The sequence below is a fragment of the Haemorhous mexicanus genome, chromosome 6 (assembly GCF_027477595.1).
Source record: "Haemorhous mexicanus isolate bHaeMex1 chromosome 6, bHaeMex1.pri, whole genome shotgun sequence".
Lineage (NCBI taxonomy): Eukaryota > Metazoa > Chordata > Aves > Passeriformes > Fringillidae > Haemorhous > Haemorhous mexicanus.
Window position 1 is genome coordinate 25,546,725 of NC_082346.1, and position 17,458 is coordinate 25,564,182.

Genomic DNA, 17,458 nt, shown 5'->3' on the forward strand with positions numbered 1-17,458 from the left:
AATACTATTTCTGAACTACACTCTAAGAAATGAGCTAGAAATGATGGGCTCTGAAGCTGTAAGTAAACAGCTTAAAAAATAAAACATTTTCAAAATCTATAAATCTATACCAACAATTAAACTACTTTTTCCAAAAAAAATAGAATAAAATAAAAGCATTGACCTAATTGCTGAGGAAGAAATATGCTCATGGGTTTTTATTTTTTTCAAGTTGAAAAGGAAAGTAGCAGTAGCTTTGTATGTACAACTCAAAATAAAGAAAAAAAAATTATTTAGCCTACATTTGTACCTCTGAAATACAGTATTTGTCTGAATTAGTAGAAAATTTACCAGCACCACTTAGACAGGAAACTTACATAAAGCTGCTTCCTTAGCAGCTCCAAAATACAGAAACACCAGCTGACTCTAGGCATCTTTTGTCACAAAAATTCATCTTTAGCACTTCCTGACTGCTCTTACTAACTTTCCATTATCTTTCAATCAGTCTTTAAATCTCATTTGGTATCTAAGCTCACTTTCACTGATAGGTCTGTTTAACACCATGGTAAATGTACATTTTTTTCCCTCAGAGTTTTTCAACTTTAATTTTGTTGTTCTTTTTCAAGATGCAAAATAATTTTTCAGTTGAGGGACATACTACTGGAGGGGATCTACAGGATCAGTCCTGAAAGTAATGTCAGAAAGTACTATTTTGTAATTCCCTCACATACTAATCCAGTTCCATCTCAGCACTATTTCAATTGGAAGCCTGCTGCTGAACTGCACATTGCCAGAGATTTCCTTTTAGTTTTCAGCCTAAAATTTATTCATGGTCAAGTGCATCCATTCACTATGTAAACACTGTCCTTGGTCTATTCCTAAATATAATTAAGCATATTTTTGCTTTGCTAAGGTCAACTAGCCGTGCTGTTTTAACCTTTACTCATGTGGCATTTCCTCAGCCTCTGAACAGTAAACATTTTCTGCTCTCCAGTAATCCAAATTGGATTGCACTAGAAGCTATAAAATGCTATCAAATATTCTTTTTATTTGGAAACAATCTCTTGTCATCTTACATATTATATGTATCTATATATACAACCATCAAATCTATGAATTTATTTGTAAAATATTTTATAAATTATCTCTTTTCTTAACGAGAGCTGACTGGCAAGAGATTTCAAAACACTAAGAAGTACTAATAATCTTATGACATGCATAAAAGTTCATCCTTGTATATTTTCTTGTAACCTACTATTTTTGGGTAAGCTGTTGGATTTTTTTAAAGTAGTCCAGACTGACAGGTTCTATAAATGGGATAACCTGAAGTATTTTACTTCAAAGTAATTACATTACTTAGTCAAAATGCTAAGTGGCCATCCATAATACCCTAAACCCTGAATTATTTTCAGAAGAGAAACAGAAAAGGTAAGAAAATAGTGTCAGAGGGTAAATGTAAGCAATTTAGCCACTGAAATAATCCTGCTGTTACTGACTGTCCACAAAGCTGAGCAGCACCGTGCCCTACGCAATTGCTGTACTCCACAAGTGTTTTAAAATTCAATGAAACTCTGGATATCTTTTCCTTCTTTTGTGGATTTTGTGTTGTTGTTTTTTTCAATCAAAGGCAATGTTCAGAAATTACCACTACTAAAGAAACTGTTCATGGCATTGTTTACAAAAGCTCCTAAGAGACAGTGACTACTTGATTGTTGAATGTAACCTTTATTTTATTAATGATGAGAAGTAATCAATGGAATGCTAAAAAAAACCCAAACTTGTAAAGAAATCTAGTCTGAAATCTGAATCTCTTGTTTGAAGCAAGTTCAGCGGTCACGGTAACACCAGATGAAAGTGGACTCTTGCCCATTGTGAAACAGGCATGGCTCTTCTAAAAAGGTCACAAACTTTTCAAATATAGGCACCATGTTTCAAATTTTGCACATACAAAATATGTTCATGTCACTCAAATTACACAATGTGGCAGTGTTATAAGTCTGAACATTATTGTCAATTAATGGCGGAGAAAAGAGCCCAAAGCTCACGTAAGACTAATGACTGGGACAACTCCTGAAAAGAGACAAGAAGTATAAAACAACAGTTTTCCTGTTGTACGTGGGTTTGTGTGTGCATGTGTGACAGTGCATATAACAAAAATGTTTAAGAGTAAGTTCAGACAATAGCCCATCCACTTGTTCTCAGCTTCTTGTCCAGTTTCATTGCAAGGGCTTTGATTTTAACCGCATGATAAAATGCAAATTCAAATCCCATAGAAACCAATAGTTAGTGTGTTGTTGACTGGTTTGAACCAATCAATATTGAGTTTGTTATAATAACTGTTGAATGTCTTCCTTTTAATCTACTTGTCAGCCTCAGGGTATGTAGGATACTTGACTGTCTCAATTTTCTCCTTAACTTTATAGGATGGGTACAGGCCTGTTCTTCCTAATTTCCTATTGATGCCTTTTGAATAACCATCCCAGTGGTTTCCAGCTACTCCAATTATATCTCCAGGTTCCATAGGAATTTCATCAGCAGTTCGTGGATGATGAGCATAAATAGCAATCTGGTTGTGGGCATTCTGTCCCCCAAAGTAGTAGATATCATCCAAAGAATGGAAATATGCCGAAGCATCTGGATGCAACGTCTGCATAATTTCATAGGCAACTCGACAAACCTTAGGAATAAAACCAGAAGTCATTATTATTGTGTGTGACTGAAATATACCACAGAAATCAACAACCAATGCATAGTAATGTTTCCCAAGAATATCAGGGTCTGGAATATCTGGGTTAAAAAAAACCAACTAGTCAACCAACCAACAAAAATAGCCCTCAAAAAATCAAAAAACCAAGCAAAACCAAACCAAAAAACCCTACAGAATTCCTGCATATTTGCTACTAAAAAGCATGAAATTTTGCAGAATCTTAATTAGGCCTCTGGTGATCAGATTTGGTAAACAAACAAACAAACAAATAAATATATAGATAAATAATTAATATTATCTACTCTTCAGTTTAAAATGAAAAAATCTATATGAACACAAGCAACTCTGCTTTTTAAAATTAATGACCTGTAGGCAATCAAATGTAAAAGCAAGTGTTTTCTTTTTTCGACTACTACCACTAAAAATTGTATTTTACTTCCCTTTGAACCTTTAGAATTTACATTTTCAAATTTATCCTGCAATAATGAGGCCTTGCATTTATTTTCTGAAGGAAGTTCAAATTTTCACAACCAAACAGTTCCATAAGTCCAAGGCTGTAAAATGCTGTTTATACTAGAACAGTGATAGAATTGCTGGCAACTTGGAAGACAAATAAATGAAACTGAATTCCATCAAGACAATAATTATGTCGGTGAGAAGTAAGATGCATTTTTACTTGTCATTGTACCCCATTTTATGAAGGGAATTTTCTTCAGACTGAACACATGTTCCCACATCAGAATTATGTTGTATTTCTCAGAGTTGCCAGAAACACAAAAGCATACCACTATATTAAAAAAGTTTTTTCAACAACTGGCTAGAAGGCTCTTCTCTGTCAGGGGTCTGACTTGGCTGCTGTGGGTTTTCTGGTTTCTGACCTCCATTACTGTATCTTTCTCTAATTTCAAGTAAGTTTGATAAAGGCTGATTACCAGTACAGCAGATTTCTCCAATACAAAGAAGCATTTGAGCTTTTTCATAATTTTCAGTCCATGTTAATATAGTAAAGCTTGATTTTACTTTTATTTTCTCCCTTTGAAGATACAGTGAATAGAACTTTGATCACTCATATGAGACATATTTGTACTTTCTTAGCTCCTTTGAGAGAGGCATTTGCTTTAAAAATGTAATAGATTTCCTTTTATCCCTCTGCATCTGAACTTTAAAAAAACTTTTCAGAAGTACCTTTCAGAAGATCAGGCTGAAGTTAATTATTTTAAAGTACCTGCTACACACCATAATATAGAAACAAGTTTGATTACCCATATATTTGCAAAAGGCTATTTATTTTATAGTTTCTGTGACTGTATTTGTTTTGTTCTCTGCAAGTGTGTGCACCCCAGAAAGAGACATACATAATACACACTATAAAGATTTGAAATCTTTTCAGTAGAAATGCTTTGAGCAAGTGTGTCCTGCATATCTAACACAAAACATTTAACATCTCCTCTCAGCAATTATTTTCTGTGTAGCACCAAACCTGGGTCCCATACAAAGACTAATAAATTTTGGAAGGAAATGAAGTTATGTCAGTCAGAGGGAGCTATGACTTCATCTAAATGAATAATGAAGAGACCAAAAAAAAAATCTTTGTTCTAATGTGTAATCTTAATTCTCCTACTGTGTTATTTTTTGTGTAATTCCCATTTGGTTTTCCTATAAAATGAAATTAATCTATTTAATTAATGTGACATTGCTGAAATGTAGTGCCAAGGCAGGTTGTTTCCCTTGACTCTCCATTACATGATAGGACTAATTCTTTAACAACAGAACTTTAAGGAAATACCTAATCTTCAATTTCTACCAATATTCTTTTAGTTAATTAATTTTTCTTAATTAATTCCTAACTAATACAGGGGAATTCCTGATTCTATTCACATATAGCAACATTTTCCTTAATACCTCTGTAATGAGGTTCGGAGTCTCTTTGGAAAAATGGAAAACAAAGTCTGCATAGAATTGGTTAATGAGAAAGTCCAAACCCACAATGAAAACAAATAAGAATACATTTCTAACCTTATTTCCTCTTCACACTTAATGGACAAAAGATGGTCATTAACTGCCTTATTTTGCTTACCTTCAATGCCAAAGTAAATATCAAATAGTTTATTTAACTGATGAAAGGACCAGGGTAGCAATTCAAATGTTAGAGATAAGAGAATCAAATTAAAAACCCTTTAAAAGGAAACTTCATGAACAGTGGGAAAACTTGCAACAGACCTTAGAAAAGCCCAATATATGAAGATTCTGTAGAGATCCACAATGTTGCATGCCCAGAAAAACTGTATTAAATTATTTTTGAGGAGTTTGAATTATTACAGCACAATAAATTGCCTAGAATAGATTAATTGCTGGACCAAATTCATAGCTATTGACAGTAACACTCTAATATTAGATCTCCTATACTTCAGTAGAATTTTCTGAAACTCTGGAAAACCAAATATGTTATTCAATAAACAAGTCTACTGTCAAATGCATGGTGAAAGAGAATGGCTGAGCTCAAAGATACCATGTACCTCAAAAGGGGGTAGTGTCAGGTGCCCTCCAGAGGTCCTGATCAACCTGTATCACCTTAACTGTGTTGATGTATTTTAAACACATATTCTTTCACACTTAAAATTAATTTACAATATATTCTGGCCAAGCCATTTGCAGCTATATTTAAACTATGTTTATACCCAGAGTTTTATTTAAAGGAAACATCACTTTTAACACAGCTATCTGAATATCACAATAGCAGAAAATGTTACAGATTTTTCATTAAGTCTTTATCCAAGACTACATAATTCTTCTTTCAGACTATGAACTGTCTCTACACCAATGTGCATGTGTGGCATTTAAGACATACAGCTGTAGGTTTTGTTCCTTTCTCTGTGATATGCATTCAGTGGATGTGCTTCAGCTAAATCAAACATTATTATTAAAGTGGATGGCTCCTCACAGCTCTTCTTAGTGAGGATTTTTACTTTGGATTTTACTCAGGTCCTTGGTCTGAAACAGCCTGTATTAATAACCTCCTAAATATGCTATAAAATGTCATTCTCTCTTACAGGATGTGGTGAATAGTAAATAAAGTGTATGCACAAGCATGATTGAGGGATAAGAGGCTTTTCTATACTTTTTGTAGTTTTGCTGTCTTCTTGCTACCGCAATTTTATTAAGAATTGTGCCTGTCAAGGTCAATATATCACTGTATTGACCATCTATTAATATTAATATGAGCTTGTTCTCTATTTGTCATTACAGTGCAGCAGAAAATTTACATTTGAGGCTATGGAAAACATTTAGTTTTTAAGTGAATTTTAACTTTTTAACTTCCATCTAACAGTACAATCATGTGTGACAGTGTACCTAAGAGAATAACAACAGCAAGTAAAAAACATTCAATCTGATAGAAATCATATCTTGCCATATGTGAATTATGTGGATCAGCACATTAGCCACATTAGCTTGGTGACTTTCTGCTGTGCTTTTTCTCTTAAAACAAATTTTTATAAATAGAAGCATGAAGAAAACTAAGAATCAGAACTGGTAGATATAATCAGCATTGTCTCTGCATTGCACGTTACCTGGGATGAAAACGTACAGACCAGGAAGTCTGCCTGAGACAAGAAGTGAATATCCAGGATGACTCCTCTCAGGGAGTTTTCAGTGTATCGGTTATGGAGTCCTGCTGACCAGGATATGGAGTTATCACTGATAAATTCATAATTTGGATACCTGTGAAAATACAACACACAGTTAATAGCATTGTTCTGTTTATTTTTTTTTAAGAAGCATTACCTCTGCTGCAGGATAGGGTTGTTAATTCATTTTAAGTGAGTCGCTGCTTTATAGGAAATTAATTACAATTTTGCTGAACCTTCTAGAATGTCACTGTTGCCTCCAAGCACGCCCTGTCTTTATCTAGGAAAAAAATTAAATAAAAAGATCCTGTATGTCTGTCAGATACATAACAAAGTAGAAGTGAAAGACACATCAGGAAGCATATACCACATTCTGAAAATGATGCTGATTTTAGATGAAATATACTCAGACCACTACGTTTTCTCTACTGCTAAATAGGAAGTGGGATTCTGACCTTACTAGGCTACACTTACTACCATACTATCAGATACTGATCGGGACACTGTGCAAAAAAACCAGTCACTCATGAAAGGGACATATTAAATAAATGCATGCAAACTAATGAAAAGAATAAAAAGGATCTTTCACAGTTCTCAAGGCTATATGGAGAACAAATTTTGCAATTCACTGGTCAAAAGGAAATAGATGTAAAATTCCATGGCAATACACTTTTCTTGACTTATTACAAAAAAAATTAGTACTATTGTAAGTCAAAATATTTTTTTTAAATATGAAACCTTAGTTTAAATCATATTAAAGATTTTCTCATGTAACAAAAGCTTAAAAATTTTTAAAAATCCTTTTTTTTTCTGTTCTTATGGGTATGGGAAAACAAAAGAAGGTGGGGAAGAGAGAGAGTTAAAAATCTTTCCTCCCTGCACAGAACAGCCTCAGAGAAGGCTACAAATAAAGCACAGTTTTGGGACTGCTTCGAGTTTCCACTGGTTTCAGAAGCTGACCAACTCCTTGTGTAACTACAGCTTATCACTGCAGGTGCAAATCAAGGTGAGTCCCAGGCTCCTGTTCTCAATTGCTAGGCCTGTGGAGGTGTCCAGAACAGGCACTGAAAATTTTCTTCCCTCTGGAAGAAGATTGTGAGTATATGTGTAAAAAGATTGAATGAGAAATAATGTGTTTTCTCAGGCCTTGCTCTAAAAAAAGTTGGAAAATATATGAGCTGTTCATTAAGTTCTAGTACTTTGAAGCACTGCTGAATTCTGTATATCAGGCATACTATGACTTGGGGGTGGGGAGGGATAGCCAAACTGCAGATAGTAGAATGGGAGAAAAGACATTAACCTGCTATTGTGGAAGTAAATAAACAGTAAAAAAAAAAGAAAAAAAGAAAATACAGACGACTTTACAGGAAAACATTCTGGAAGGAAGAATGTGATTTGCTGAATTTTTGCGCTCATGTACAAAAGAACAAAACCTAAATAGGTTCATACGCAAACCAGAAATATATTAAATATAGTCTCTTTAAGAAATTATGTATATAGAATCTGTATTATTGTGAATACCTTAAGAGTGAAGATACTGTAAGAGCATTATGGACTAAAAATAAATGTACTAGACATTCAAAAATTTGCATGTGAAAACGATTAAATCAGCCAAAGAAAAAGCAATTTACACCATCCCTAACACATTACTTATCCAAGATAAATACCATGACCTCTGCTTACCAGAAGCTGTCAAATGCTTTAATCCCCTGATCATTACAGTTGTTGAACTCTCAACCCTGCTACTCTCTACTAAAATTGTTCTACATGATCCTAATTCTGAAAATATATCACTTCTTTCCTCCTTTCGGAAATAGAACACAAACTCTCTACAAACTGTTGGTAGTGACTGCACTATCTTTACTACTGCACTTGCACTTGGTAGACATCTGACTGCAAGGGAAGTTTCTGAAACTTAAGTCAAAACATTTCTGTTTTCATGACTATGATTAGTTTAAATACGTCTCTTGCTAGAAACAACATGCCTATTCATGTGAAGGTTGGCTACATTTTCTTTACTTAAATGCCAACACTGTTTGACAGCCAGTCACTCTCTTGTAGAGAGATACAGTACCTAGGAGTTACTAATATTATTGCACCAAATAATGAATGCTACATAAGCTACTGCAATGTGACAGCTGTTTCTATCAAAGCTGGGTAGTTCAGTGTGACTAGAACATTTTTGTCAGAAGCGTAAACCAATTTATAGTTGAATTCACAAGAAGAGAAAGAAAAGCTTCTTTGCTGCCAAAACATGACCTTAACCTGCCTTCAGATGCTATTAAATGCCCAAACATCAAATTGCATCCTGCCTTCTATGAATCACAGAAAGTTTCAAATGCCTTCTACTCGAGGCATCTGAGGCCGCAAGCAACAGTAGGGTGCAAGCAACGTAGGAAAATATGTTTTAGTGTAAGCTGTAACCTGAAAACCCAGCAGTAACACATAAAAAATTCTTCAATACTCACAGATTCTATGCCTTTTATGAAGAAAACATAAAATTATTGCTGTATGACTGAGCTATATCTTACCATATTAAAGTAAAATCATGATTTGGAATGGCCTTGAGCTATAATTCTTAAAATTCAGTATTGTTTTACTGAATAAGTTACAATTAAATAAGTTTTTGTTGCTATTAAAAACTTGAGATTATATGTTTATACAGGCAGAGCAGCTCATTATTATTCACAAAGAATGCTAAGGTTTGAAAGTTAAACAAAAATAAAAATGCGTAACTAAGACTGTTACATCAATATTGAATTCTGTTATGTTACAAACAGTTCTTAAAGTTATTTAAGACAATATAATGAATTAAATATTATAACCTCAGCTTTCTATTGCCTGTCCTTTCATTGTTTAGATTTGTACTTTAAATGCTATAATTGTTTCTGCTATTATTCTTGCCTTTACACATACAAAAAAGGATTAGGTTGCCATCATCTGGAGTTGAGTATGTTCATTTAGTTTTCACAAAACACCATCATTTTAAACAGCAGCCTTTTATAAATATGAAAGAAAAACAGAAACAGCACAGTTGAAATAGATAGGTTTTCAATGTAGTAGAAAATTATTCTACTACAAAATAACATTTTCTGCTTACTTTGTATATGCCAAAGAAAATCTATTGTCTAATATATTATCTTACATATTTTTCCAAGAATGTCACCAAGAACAGAACAGTGCAAAAATTTGCCACTACTGAGTTGCTTTTATTTTAGAAAGTATTAATCAATTAATTAGAAGTATTAATTTACAAGGAAATACAGGCCATCTAGGAGTAAATGAATGTTTACTGTGTATCCACAGATAGAGAGAGAGCTAGAAGAGGATACAGAGTAAAAAAATGGACAAAGACACCGTAAGAAGCTGAGAATCCCTGTATTTAAGGACAAAATTATTCAACATGCAGGATGGAAGTCTTCAGTGTTATCACTATAGAAGTCCTTCTGAAAGAGGGAAGAGCTGCATCATAAGCTTTTCAACCCACTTACAAAATTCCTCTGGCAACTGCTCACATTTTTTGGACAGGTTTTATATATTTCTTAATATATTAACCAGTTTTTACAATATTTCTAAGTAGTTTATTTTTAATATGCATGTTCAACAATAAATTCTATGTGTTTATTATTTATATTTTATATTGTTTATGTGTATATTATTTGTATTTACCTCCCTTCTACAGCATTGATTTGTTTTCACATAGTCACAGGTATCTTGCTCAACTCTTCTAGATTTTTAACATTAAGCTTAGAAAAGCATACCTGGGAGAAAAAAATCCCAAAAAAGCATATCTGAGAGAAAAATCAAAATCACTGGAAAATTAAATGCTGTCTTAACTGAATAAAGGATTTTAAAAAATGTATAGCAAAACTTGTGGCGCACAACAGTCATAAATTGTAAAGCTAACCAGAAGGGAGGAACTGTAAGAGAAACATAATTCATCTTACTTGGATTTTGCCTCTTGCAGCAAGGAAGGGTCATCTGTGGCCAAATACACTCTTTTTTTATCAACGTGCATCCTACGAGCGAGAAGCTCAAAGCGCTCCTCCACGTGTACCATGTACTCCTCAATGGGGTGAAAGGCTGCCTCCGTCCCCACTTTGTCTGTCCTTCGGACGTGAACACTGGAAAAAGGGAAAAACTAGGAATTACACTTACAAGTACTACACATACTTCAGCAAATGAAATTTTAGATTGAATGAATACATCAAATAATGAGGGTTTTAAACTCATCCATGTCCATCTCGACACACTGACAATATGAAGTCAGTCTGCTATCAAAAACAATATAATAATCTGACAAGGAAGGCAAAGGGTAACTGAAAGAAAGGAATGAAAGACATTGAATTATAGTATATAAGATGGCATTCCTTTTGTGCACAAGGTTAAGTTATCTACTGCAGACAGATAATGCTCGATCAATATAGGTCAAAAGGAAAATAGGAATATTTACATCATATAATGTATAGTTTGAATTAAAGTAGTTACAAATGCTTTTTTTTTGATCTCCTTGAAACATAACAAGTCTCCAGACACATCAGTGGTGAGGTGTCCTACTGCCTCAAGGTCAAAAGCCAACTAACATTTGGAAAACCTACTGTGTACTTCTACAAAAAGAAAGTTTAAGGACTGAAGGAAATTCTGGCAACAAAAGAAGGCTCTAGCACAGCAGCAGCAGCAACATTTTTCAGACTACATGATGGAAAAACCTTTCTCCCACAAGCTGCTTTTTACTGCTTTTCTTTCTTCTCCCCATATCTCCTCACACAGGCCTTTCCAATTCATCATTATAGCTGAGAAACAACAACTGCAAAAACACCAGCAGGGAAGGGAAAAGCACATAGCATGTTCATATGTAGCCAGTGATAAAATTAGTTGTGAATTGTGGCATGTAAACTATAGGTTTAGCCTTTTTCCTCAATGTAAAAGCTACAGCCACTTGAAAGAAGACACAAACAAGTAAAGTGCCTGGAATACAAGCTACAAGGCAATTACATTAATGAAATTCTCTATTACCAGATGTGGAAGGACATATTAAAAAACCTTCTGTTGAGCTGCCTTTTACATATCTGTCCAACTGCAGGTAGACAAGTGTGCTGAAGAAGTACTTGCAATCAACTTGTATTATGCACAGTTAAAAAATACGAGCTTCACTCTCAAGATATCACTCTCCCTCCCCACAAAATACTTAAGAGATTCTGATTATCATCATGAAACAATTTTTCCTGAACAAGAATCACTACATACACATATTAAAGGACAGACAGTTAAAAAGAAAACTAAATACCCACCCGATCACTGGATGTTTGAAACCAAGTTTCCTTGTGGCTTCCTCTATTTCTTTTTCTAGCCAAGGCTGTGGACGAATCAAGTATTTCACAAACTGTGAGACCCACCACACTGCAGGATCCCCATGTACACGAATTAGTCTATCAGCCAAGTCTTCAGGGACAGCCAAGGGCAAATAGGGTGGCCGTGGGTGTAAGCTGTCAACAATGGGAAGTTCCACCACCTGAACATCCTTATCATTAGCCTCACCTGTTTTAAAATACATACTAAGATGAGTCAAGTAGTTTACTTTATTAATAAGCTTTACCATTGGCAAATAATATCCCAAACATATAAATTCATCTGTATCTTCAATTTCAAAAAGACTACCTAAACCTTGCTCTACTTTTTCAAAAACAGCATTAACAAATCTAATAAAAAACATAATTTTAAACAAAATTTATATACGAGCTGTATCTAACAATGACCTTAAGCAGAACAAAACTGAATGTTCTTGAATTCTTAGTAGCTGGTAGTTAATAAAATATAAAATGTTTTCCTGAGTATATATTGATATCTTCTTATGTACAACTATACCATTACTGTGTGCGAAGGCTTGTCTGGTTATCTAAAATGTCTAAAATTCAGTTACTTGTTTAAAAATTATACAAATATTTTAAGGCATAGGAAATTGTTAAAAAAATAACTACAGCGCTGCTACTATTTTGACCCCCTCTTACTGCAGTAAGTTTCTGACATCATTATAACCACTGAATCAGCTATCCTGTTGTTAGAAGAGGAGAAAGACGATTCCTGTCTTCAAGAACTTCAACAATGAAGTACTGAATTAAACAGACCATGGAAAACACAAGCACTGTATAAGCATGTGATGTACATACAGGTAAGAATTTGTTATGTTTTAAATATTAACTACAGTAGAATATACAGATGATTTAGATGGGATTTTAATTCAAGGCTAATTTGCCACCAACATATTTTAAGAGTTTTTAAAAATTACACAAACATGACAGTCTACATAACTGATAATTCAAAGCTACATTCATATACTGCAATAAATTAAAACACATGACAACATAAAAAAAAGCATTACATTTTTAAAGCACTGAACATTTCAGCTAATATTTCTAATATGCCCATTTCCTCCAAAATAATGTTTCCATTGTCTGCAGTATTTACTGGCAAACATGGTTAGTTCTCCCTTTACTGCTCACCAATCAGGAAAAAAGAAACAGCTTTAAATATAAGCAAAACAAACTCATATAACTTTTGATGACCAGCAAGTAAATCCTAATGCTGAAAAAAAAAAAAAAAAAATCAATTCAAGGAAGGAATAACGAGTTTAAGAACAGTTAAAGATCCCAAAGGTTAGAACACTTTTGCAAGACTAGTCAAAATTCTGCAGTAACTCTCTGAGATATAGTTATTTAAATAGGGAATGTTTGTTATGCTCAGGTGTATTTTCAATTCATTTTTACCAGATTTGGAAATCTATCTTCTAAGATGTATCTATATGTCAGTATTTCATCACTGCACTGTTTACCATCACTCTAAGGGATTCTTTAGAAGAATTTCCTATACTACAGGTATGGATGATTCTTTTTAATTCGGGAAGACAGTTCATTTTTTTACCATCTATTAAATCACACTCACAGGAAAATATTTAATAAAAGTTCATAAATTCAGCAAAAATATTGAGCATTTAAATCTTATAATATGATGGATAATACTTTATTAGTATGACTTCAGAAGGCTGCAATAAAGAAAAGCAGCGTGAAGCCAGAGAAGTGCTAAATATGGTGCAGATGTGAAGTATCAGGCAAAAGTTTAGACAATAAATGTTTAGCTTGGGAATGGTATGAAAGAGTGTTTGAGGTTCCATTACCTTTTTCCCCTCAACCGAGAATGGGAGAAGAAACAGGGGGGCAAATAAAACAATAGCAGTCTTAGCCAAGAGAAGAAAGAAAAGACTTCAATCCTAAATTAGGGAAGGAAATTTGCTGCAAACTTTTTGAGGGAAAAAAGAGGGCAATGCAAATTTGCACATAAAAGGTAGATTTTATCAAGTACAGCATCGCTGACAAGCTTTAAAACTTTGTTCTGTGACTGAATAAATCTGATGGTCTGTAAACAGTCATTTGTAAAGTCTTACTATTGATAAAGCTGATTGAGCAATCTGACCTACTATTTGACATTCCTACCCTGAAAAGCACTCAATACATTGTTCCATCCTATTTAAAGGATAAGTGTGCTTCTAAAAATTCCCAGAGGCTGTCTAAAGGTTTTGAAGAAAATGAGATTGGCCAGAAATAACAAGGAAAACTCTCAGCATATTTAGCAAACTATATTAAAGTATACCAAAATCACAGAATATCAAAAATTATGAAAAAGAATCAGATTTCAGCTTTCAACTCTATGTGATATGTTGTTTGAATAGTAATGAAGTTGCAAATGTATTTCATTAAGGAAAAACAATTTGATTCTTTAAAATTAACTATGAGGTCCAGTGTTGTCTTTAAAAAAAATTACTAATCAAATCATAAATTTGGTCATGGCTATTTCAATGATGTTGTAGTGTGTTAACTGCTTACATGCAATTATCATCTGCTGATGTATATGTGTAAATATGTGTACAATTCCAGAAAACCTTATGGCAACTCTCTAGATGGTATTACCTATATCATCATATCTGAAGGATATCAAGGAAATGAAGGAAAAACTCCCTATTAGTCTTCACTCACTTTTGAGTGTTTTTGCAAGAGTCATAAAATACTGCAATATTGAAAACACTCACTCTTACCATAACAACACACTCAGGAGGAAGGTTCTGGACTGAAAACTATTTTAATTCAGATGACCCATGCCAGTTGTACCATCTAGTTCTTATTTATTACCAGTTTTTGTAAATATTCATCACTAATACATCAGTAACACAGTTTCAATTTTCACAAGACACACTGAATACTTTTTAAGTACTGAAATGAGCTCTGTGTGTCATAAAAAGCATAACTTTACTTCTTTGCAGTATCCCAATGTGCCTTAATCACTTTACACCCCTCAGGACTTCTATAATTTTTGTGATTTGGCATAACCTTACCATCTGTCTACTTCTCAAACTTACTCTAACTTAAAGCCTATTTAAAAAATTTTGCTGTTTGTATCTTTCTTATCAACTTCTTTTAGAAGCCTGAAAAATGTTGATTTGACTCAAAAAGACCTTTGGAATTTTGTCATTTAGGTAAGCTTACTTCCTGACCCAATCTGAACATTGGGTCATACCTGCACTTGGATGGGCATTTTCATTGGGTATTTATTAAATAATTTCTTACCTGAAAGAGGGATGACATTTTACCACGCAATCACTACCATTAGTTAATGTTAACTGAAAACCTGTTTGATCATTCACTCTACTGATATTTCAAAATTCATCAGCTAATTTCAATTTTTTCAAGAAGTCCTTAAAAGTATGCCAAAGAACATCATGCTAAGGACATTCCCGTCTTCATTCTTGTCTCCTGTCTGAGAATTTCAATTTCATTTCAGTTTGTCTTGCTAGAAACACAACTGAATAAACTGATGTAAAAATGGAATAGCTTCCCTGCTTTTCTGTTTCTATAATATACTTAATTAAGTTCATATCAACTTGCATAGACTTATCACAGATCTACTTAACTAAGCCCTACAGCACAAACAGTGACTCCCAATTTGGAACCTTACCCAAGTGAGCAACTCTAACTTCACTCACAGGAGATATATCAGAGTGCTGGGAAAGCTTTTTGACTAGCACAGGGTATGGTGAGAGGACTGTGCTGAACTCTCTCAAGGCTCCTCAATGTCCTGATGGTTCTTGCTACATATTGCAAAGGACAGCAGGTTCAGGGCTCATCCATGATACTTCAGTGCTTTTCTTTTCAGACATAGCAAAAAATGAAAACTATGCAAAGTTATGTCATGTTGTGCTCTTCATGAATATAAAGTTACCTCACAAGAGCTTTATGTCATAGTTGAACTATAAAATGGAATTGCCATGAGGTAAAAATCATATTTTTCTTTTGAACTAGTCAATGTAAAATTCAACTCATACATCTAAATGTTTTTTTTTTTCTCTTAGCTTTTGCTTTGCACAATGTTAATACCGAATTTTTAAACTTGGTTTTCTGAACTATTTCTCACTAGTGTTGCACTTACTAAGTTTTTAATCATCCTTTATGTAATCAAGCCTTTTAAGGCAGACAGGTGTTAAATAAATTTGGTGCAATTCTGATTTAAAGAAACTGAATATAGTCCTTTTTTTCCCAGGTTTCACATGCCATATGGATAGTGTTGTCCCATTTGTCATCCCAAGGGGCTGAATCTCAATACCTTCAGGAGTAAACAAACCAAAATGTTTTCAAACATGCCAACGTGCCTTCTATTACTTTTCTCAATCCAGCACTTCCAAGGCTTTTTTCCTGCATTCTTTCCTCTCCTCTGCTGCACAACTCTTGCAACTACCCTCACTTGCTCTCATGTCTCTTACCTCTCTGGGTACCACTTGCGTGCGGAAAAGTGGCATCTGTGATCAGTCACTGCCTCTCACTTCCTCACAGGCCTGAATGTTGACTTCAGTTGCTCTTTACACACAGTCTACCTACTTTGAGGACTTTTAACAAGACCCATTTATTTTAGTCAAATTTGGCCAAAATTCATCCAACGTTCAGGACTTAAACTAAGTTAGGTTTAAGATGAAAAAGAGCAGATAGAAAGGTAAAGCATGATGACAAAACTTTTGCTCTCAAGAAACTTGTCTAAAAAAAAATCTGTAAAGATATTATTTTATCATCTCCCTACTGAAAAGTAAAACTTTAATGATAGCCTTTTCTGCTCCTGCAAAAACTGTAACACTCAGAGCTACTGAACTACCAACATGTCTTTGTAACACAAATGACAGTCCTGCAATAATATTTATTTTCCCACGTTATTCCGGTTCTTTGATAATCCTACCCGTAATCAAAACCATAGCACAAAGATGAACAGTGCTTTTACTGTCCTAACAAGTGATGAGATTCCAGAGAATGCTTTCCTTTTTGACCTGATGGAGGCCTCAACTGAGTGTAACAATTTCTGCATTTGCAATAGCTCTGCCTCTTAAAAAACAAAAGCAGTGGTGTCTTTAGAGCCTCTGTTCCCTCTTTAGCAGCTCAGGTGAGCTGCACTGTAAAGACCTATATTTCTGTTTCACCCTACTGAAAACTTCTCATCTCTTACCAGAAGCTTTATGTGGCAACTGTCACATCACTTTGAGAGAACATTAAAAAGTAAAGATTTTTCCCATCCTCAATTGTTTAGATACCCAGCATGTCAGCTGGAAAGAGATCTGGAAACAGATAAAGAGGTTGCACAAATGGACTTCACAGAGCAGTCAGGAAACCATCAAACTAGGTAGAAATCAAGAAGCTTACTAGCAATTTATTTTTCCTTTTATCTTTATATATTCAAACTGCTTTTGAACAATGCCCCATTTCATCTAAACAGCCAATATGAAAGGGGTACCTGCTAAAAAGGAGCTCGATTCCCTGGCTGCCAGAAAATATCTTTAAATGCATTTGCAAAGGCAAATACACTTTTATAAATGCAAAGGGGTTTTGCCACGTTACCCAAGTCTAGTCATTCAAGGAAACATAACTGATGTTTTAAAAATAAGATCATATGTAAGGATAGTTGAAATAACTCAGAAACACATAAAAAAGACCATTACAGCGATATTGATGAAAAACCAGTTTTAGATTTGATTTCAAACAATTGCACTGAAGCTTATTCTCTATTTCAGTCTATGTTAATTATTATATATTTGAAAATAGTTCCAAATAGTTGCTTTGAA

At 34.1% G+C, this 17,458-nt stretch overlaps 1 protein-coding gene across 6 annotated transcripts in view; it reads right to left on the minus strand.

The window, feature by feature from the left end:
• Window positions 1–1,688: 1,688 nt before the first annotated feature.
• FUT8 (fucosyltransferase 8) overlaps window positions 1,689–17,458 on the minus strand; it is a 96,250-nt gene continuing 80,480 nt past the window's right edge. For all 6 annotated transcript variants that reach the window (XM_059849312.1, XM_059849310.1, XM_059849307.1 and 3 more), the window contains 4 exons: window positions 11,604–11,850; window positions 10,260–10,436; window positions 6,256–6,406; window positions 1,689–2,656 (listed from right to left, as the gene is read on the minus strand). In XM_059849312.1, the coding sequence (XP_059705295.1) occupies window positions 2,339–2,656; window positions 6,256–6,406; window positions 10,260–10,436; window positions 11,604–11,850 (893 nt within the window). In that variant the 3' untranslated portion in view covers window positions 1,689–2,338. The remainder of the gene's footprint in view (window positions 2,657–6,255; window positions 6,407–10,259; window positions 10,437–11,603; window positions 11,851–17,458) is intronic.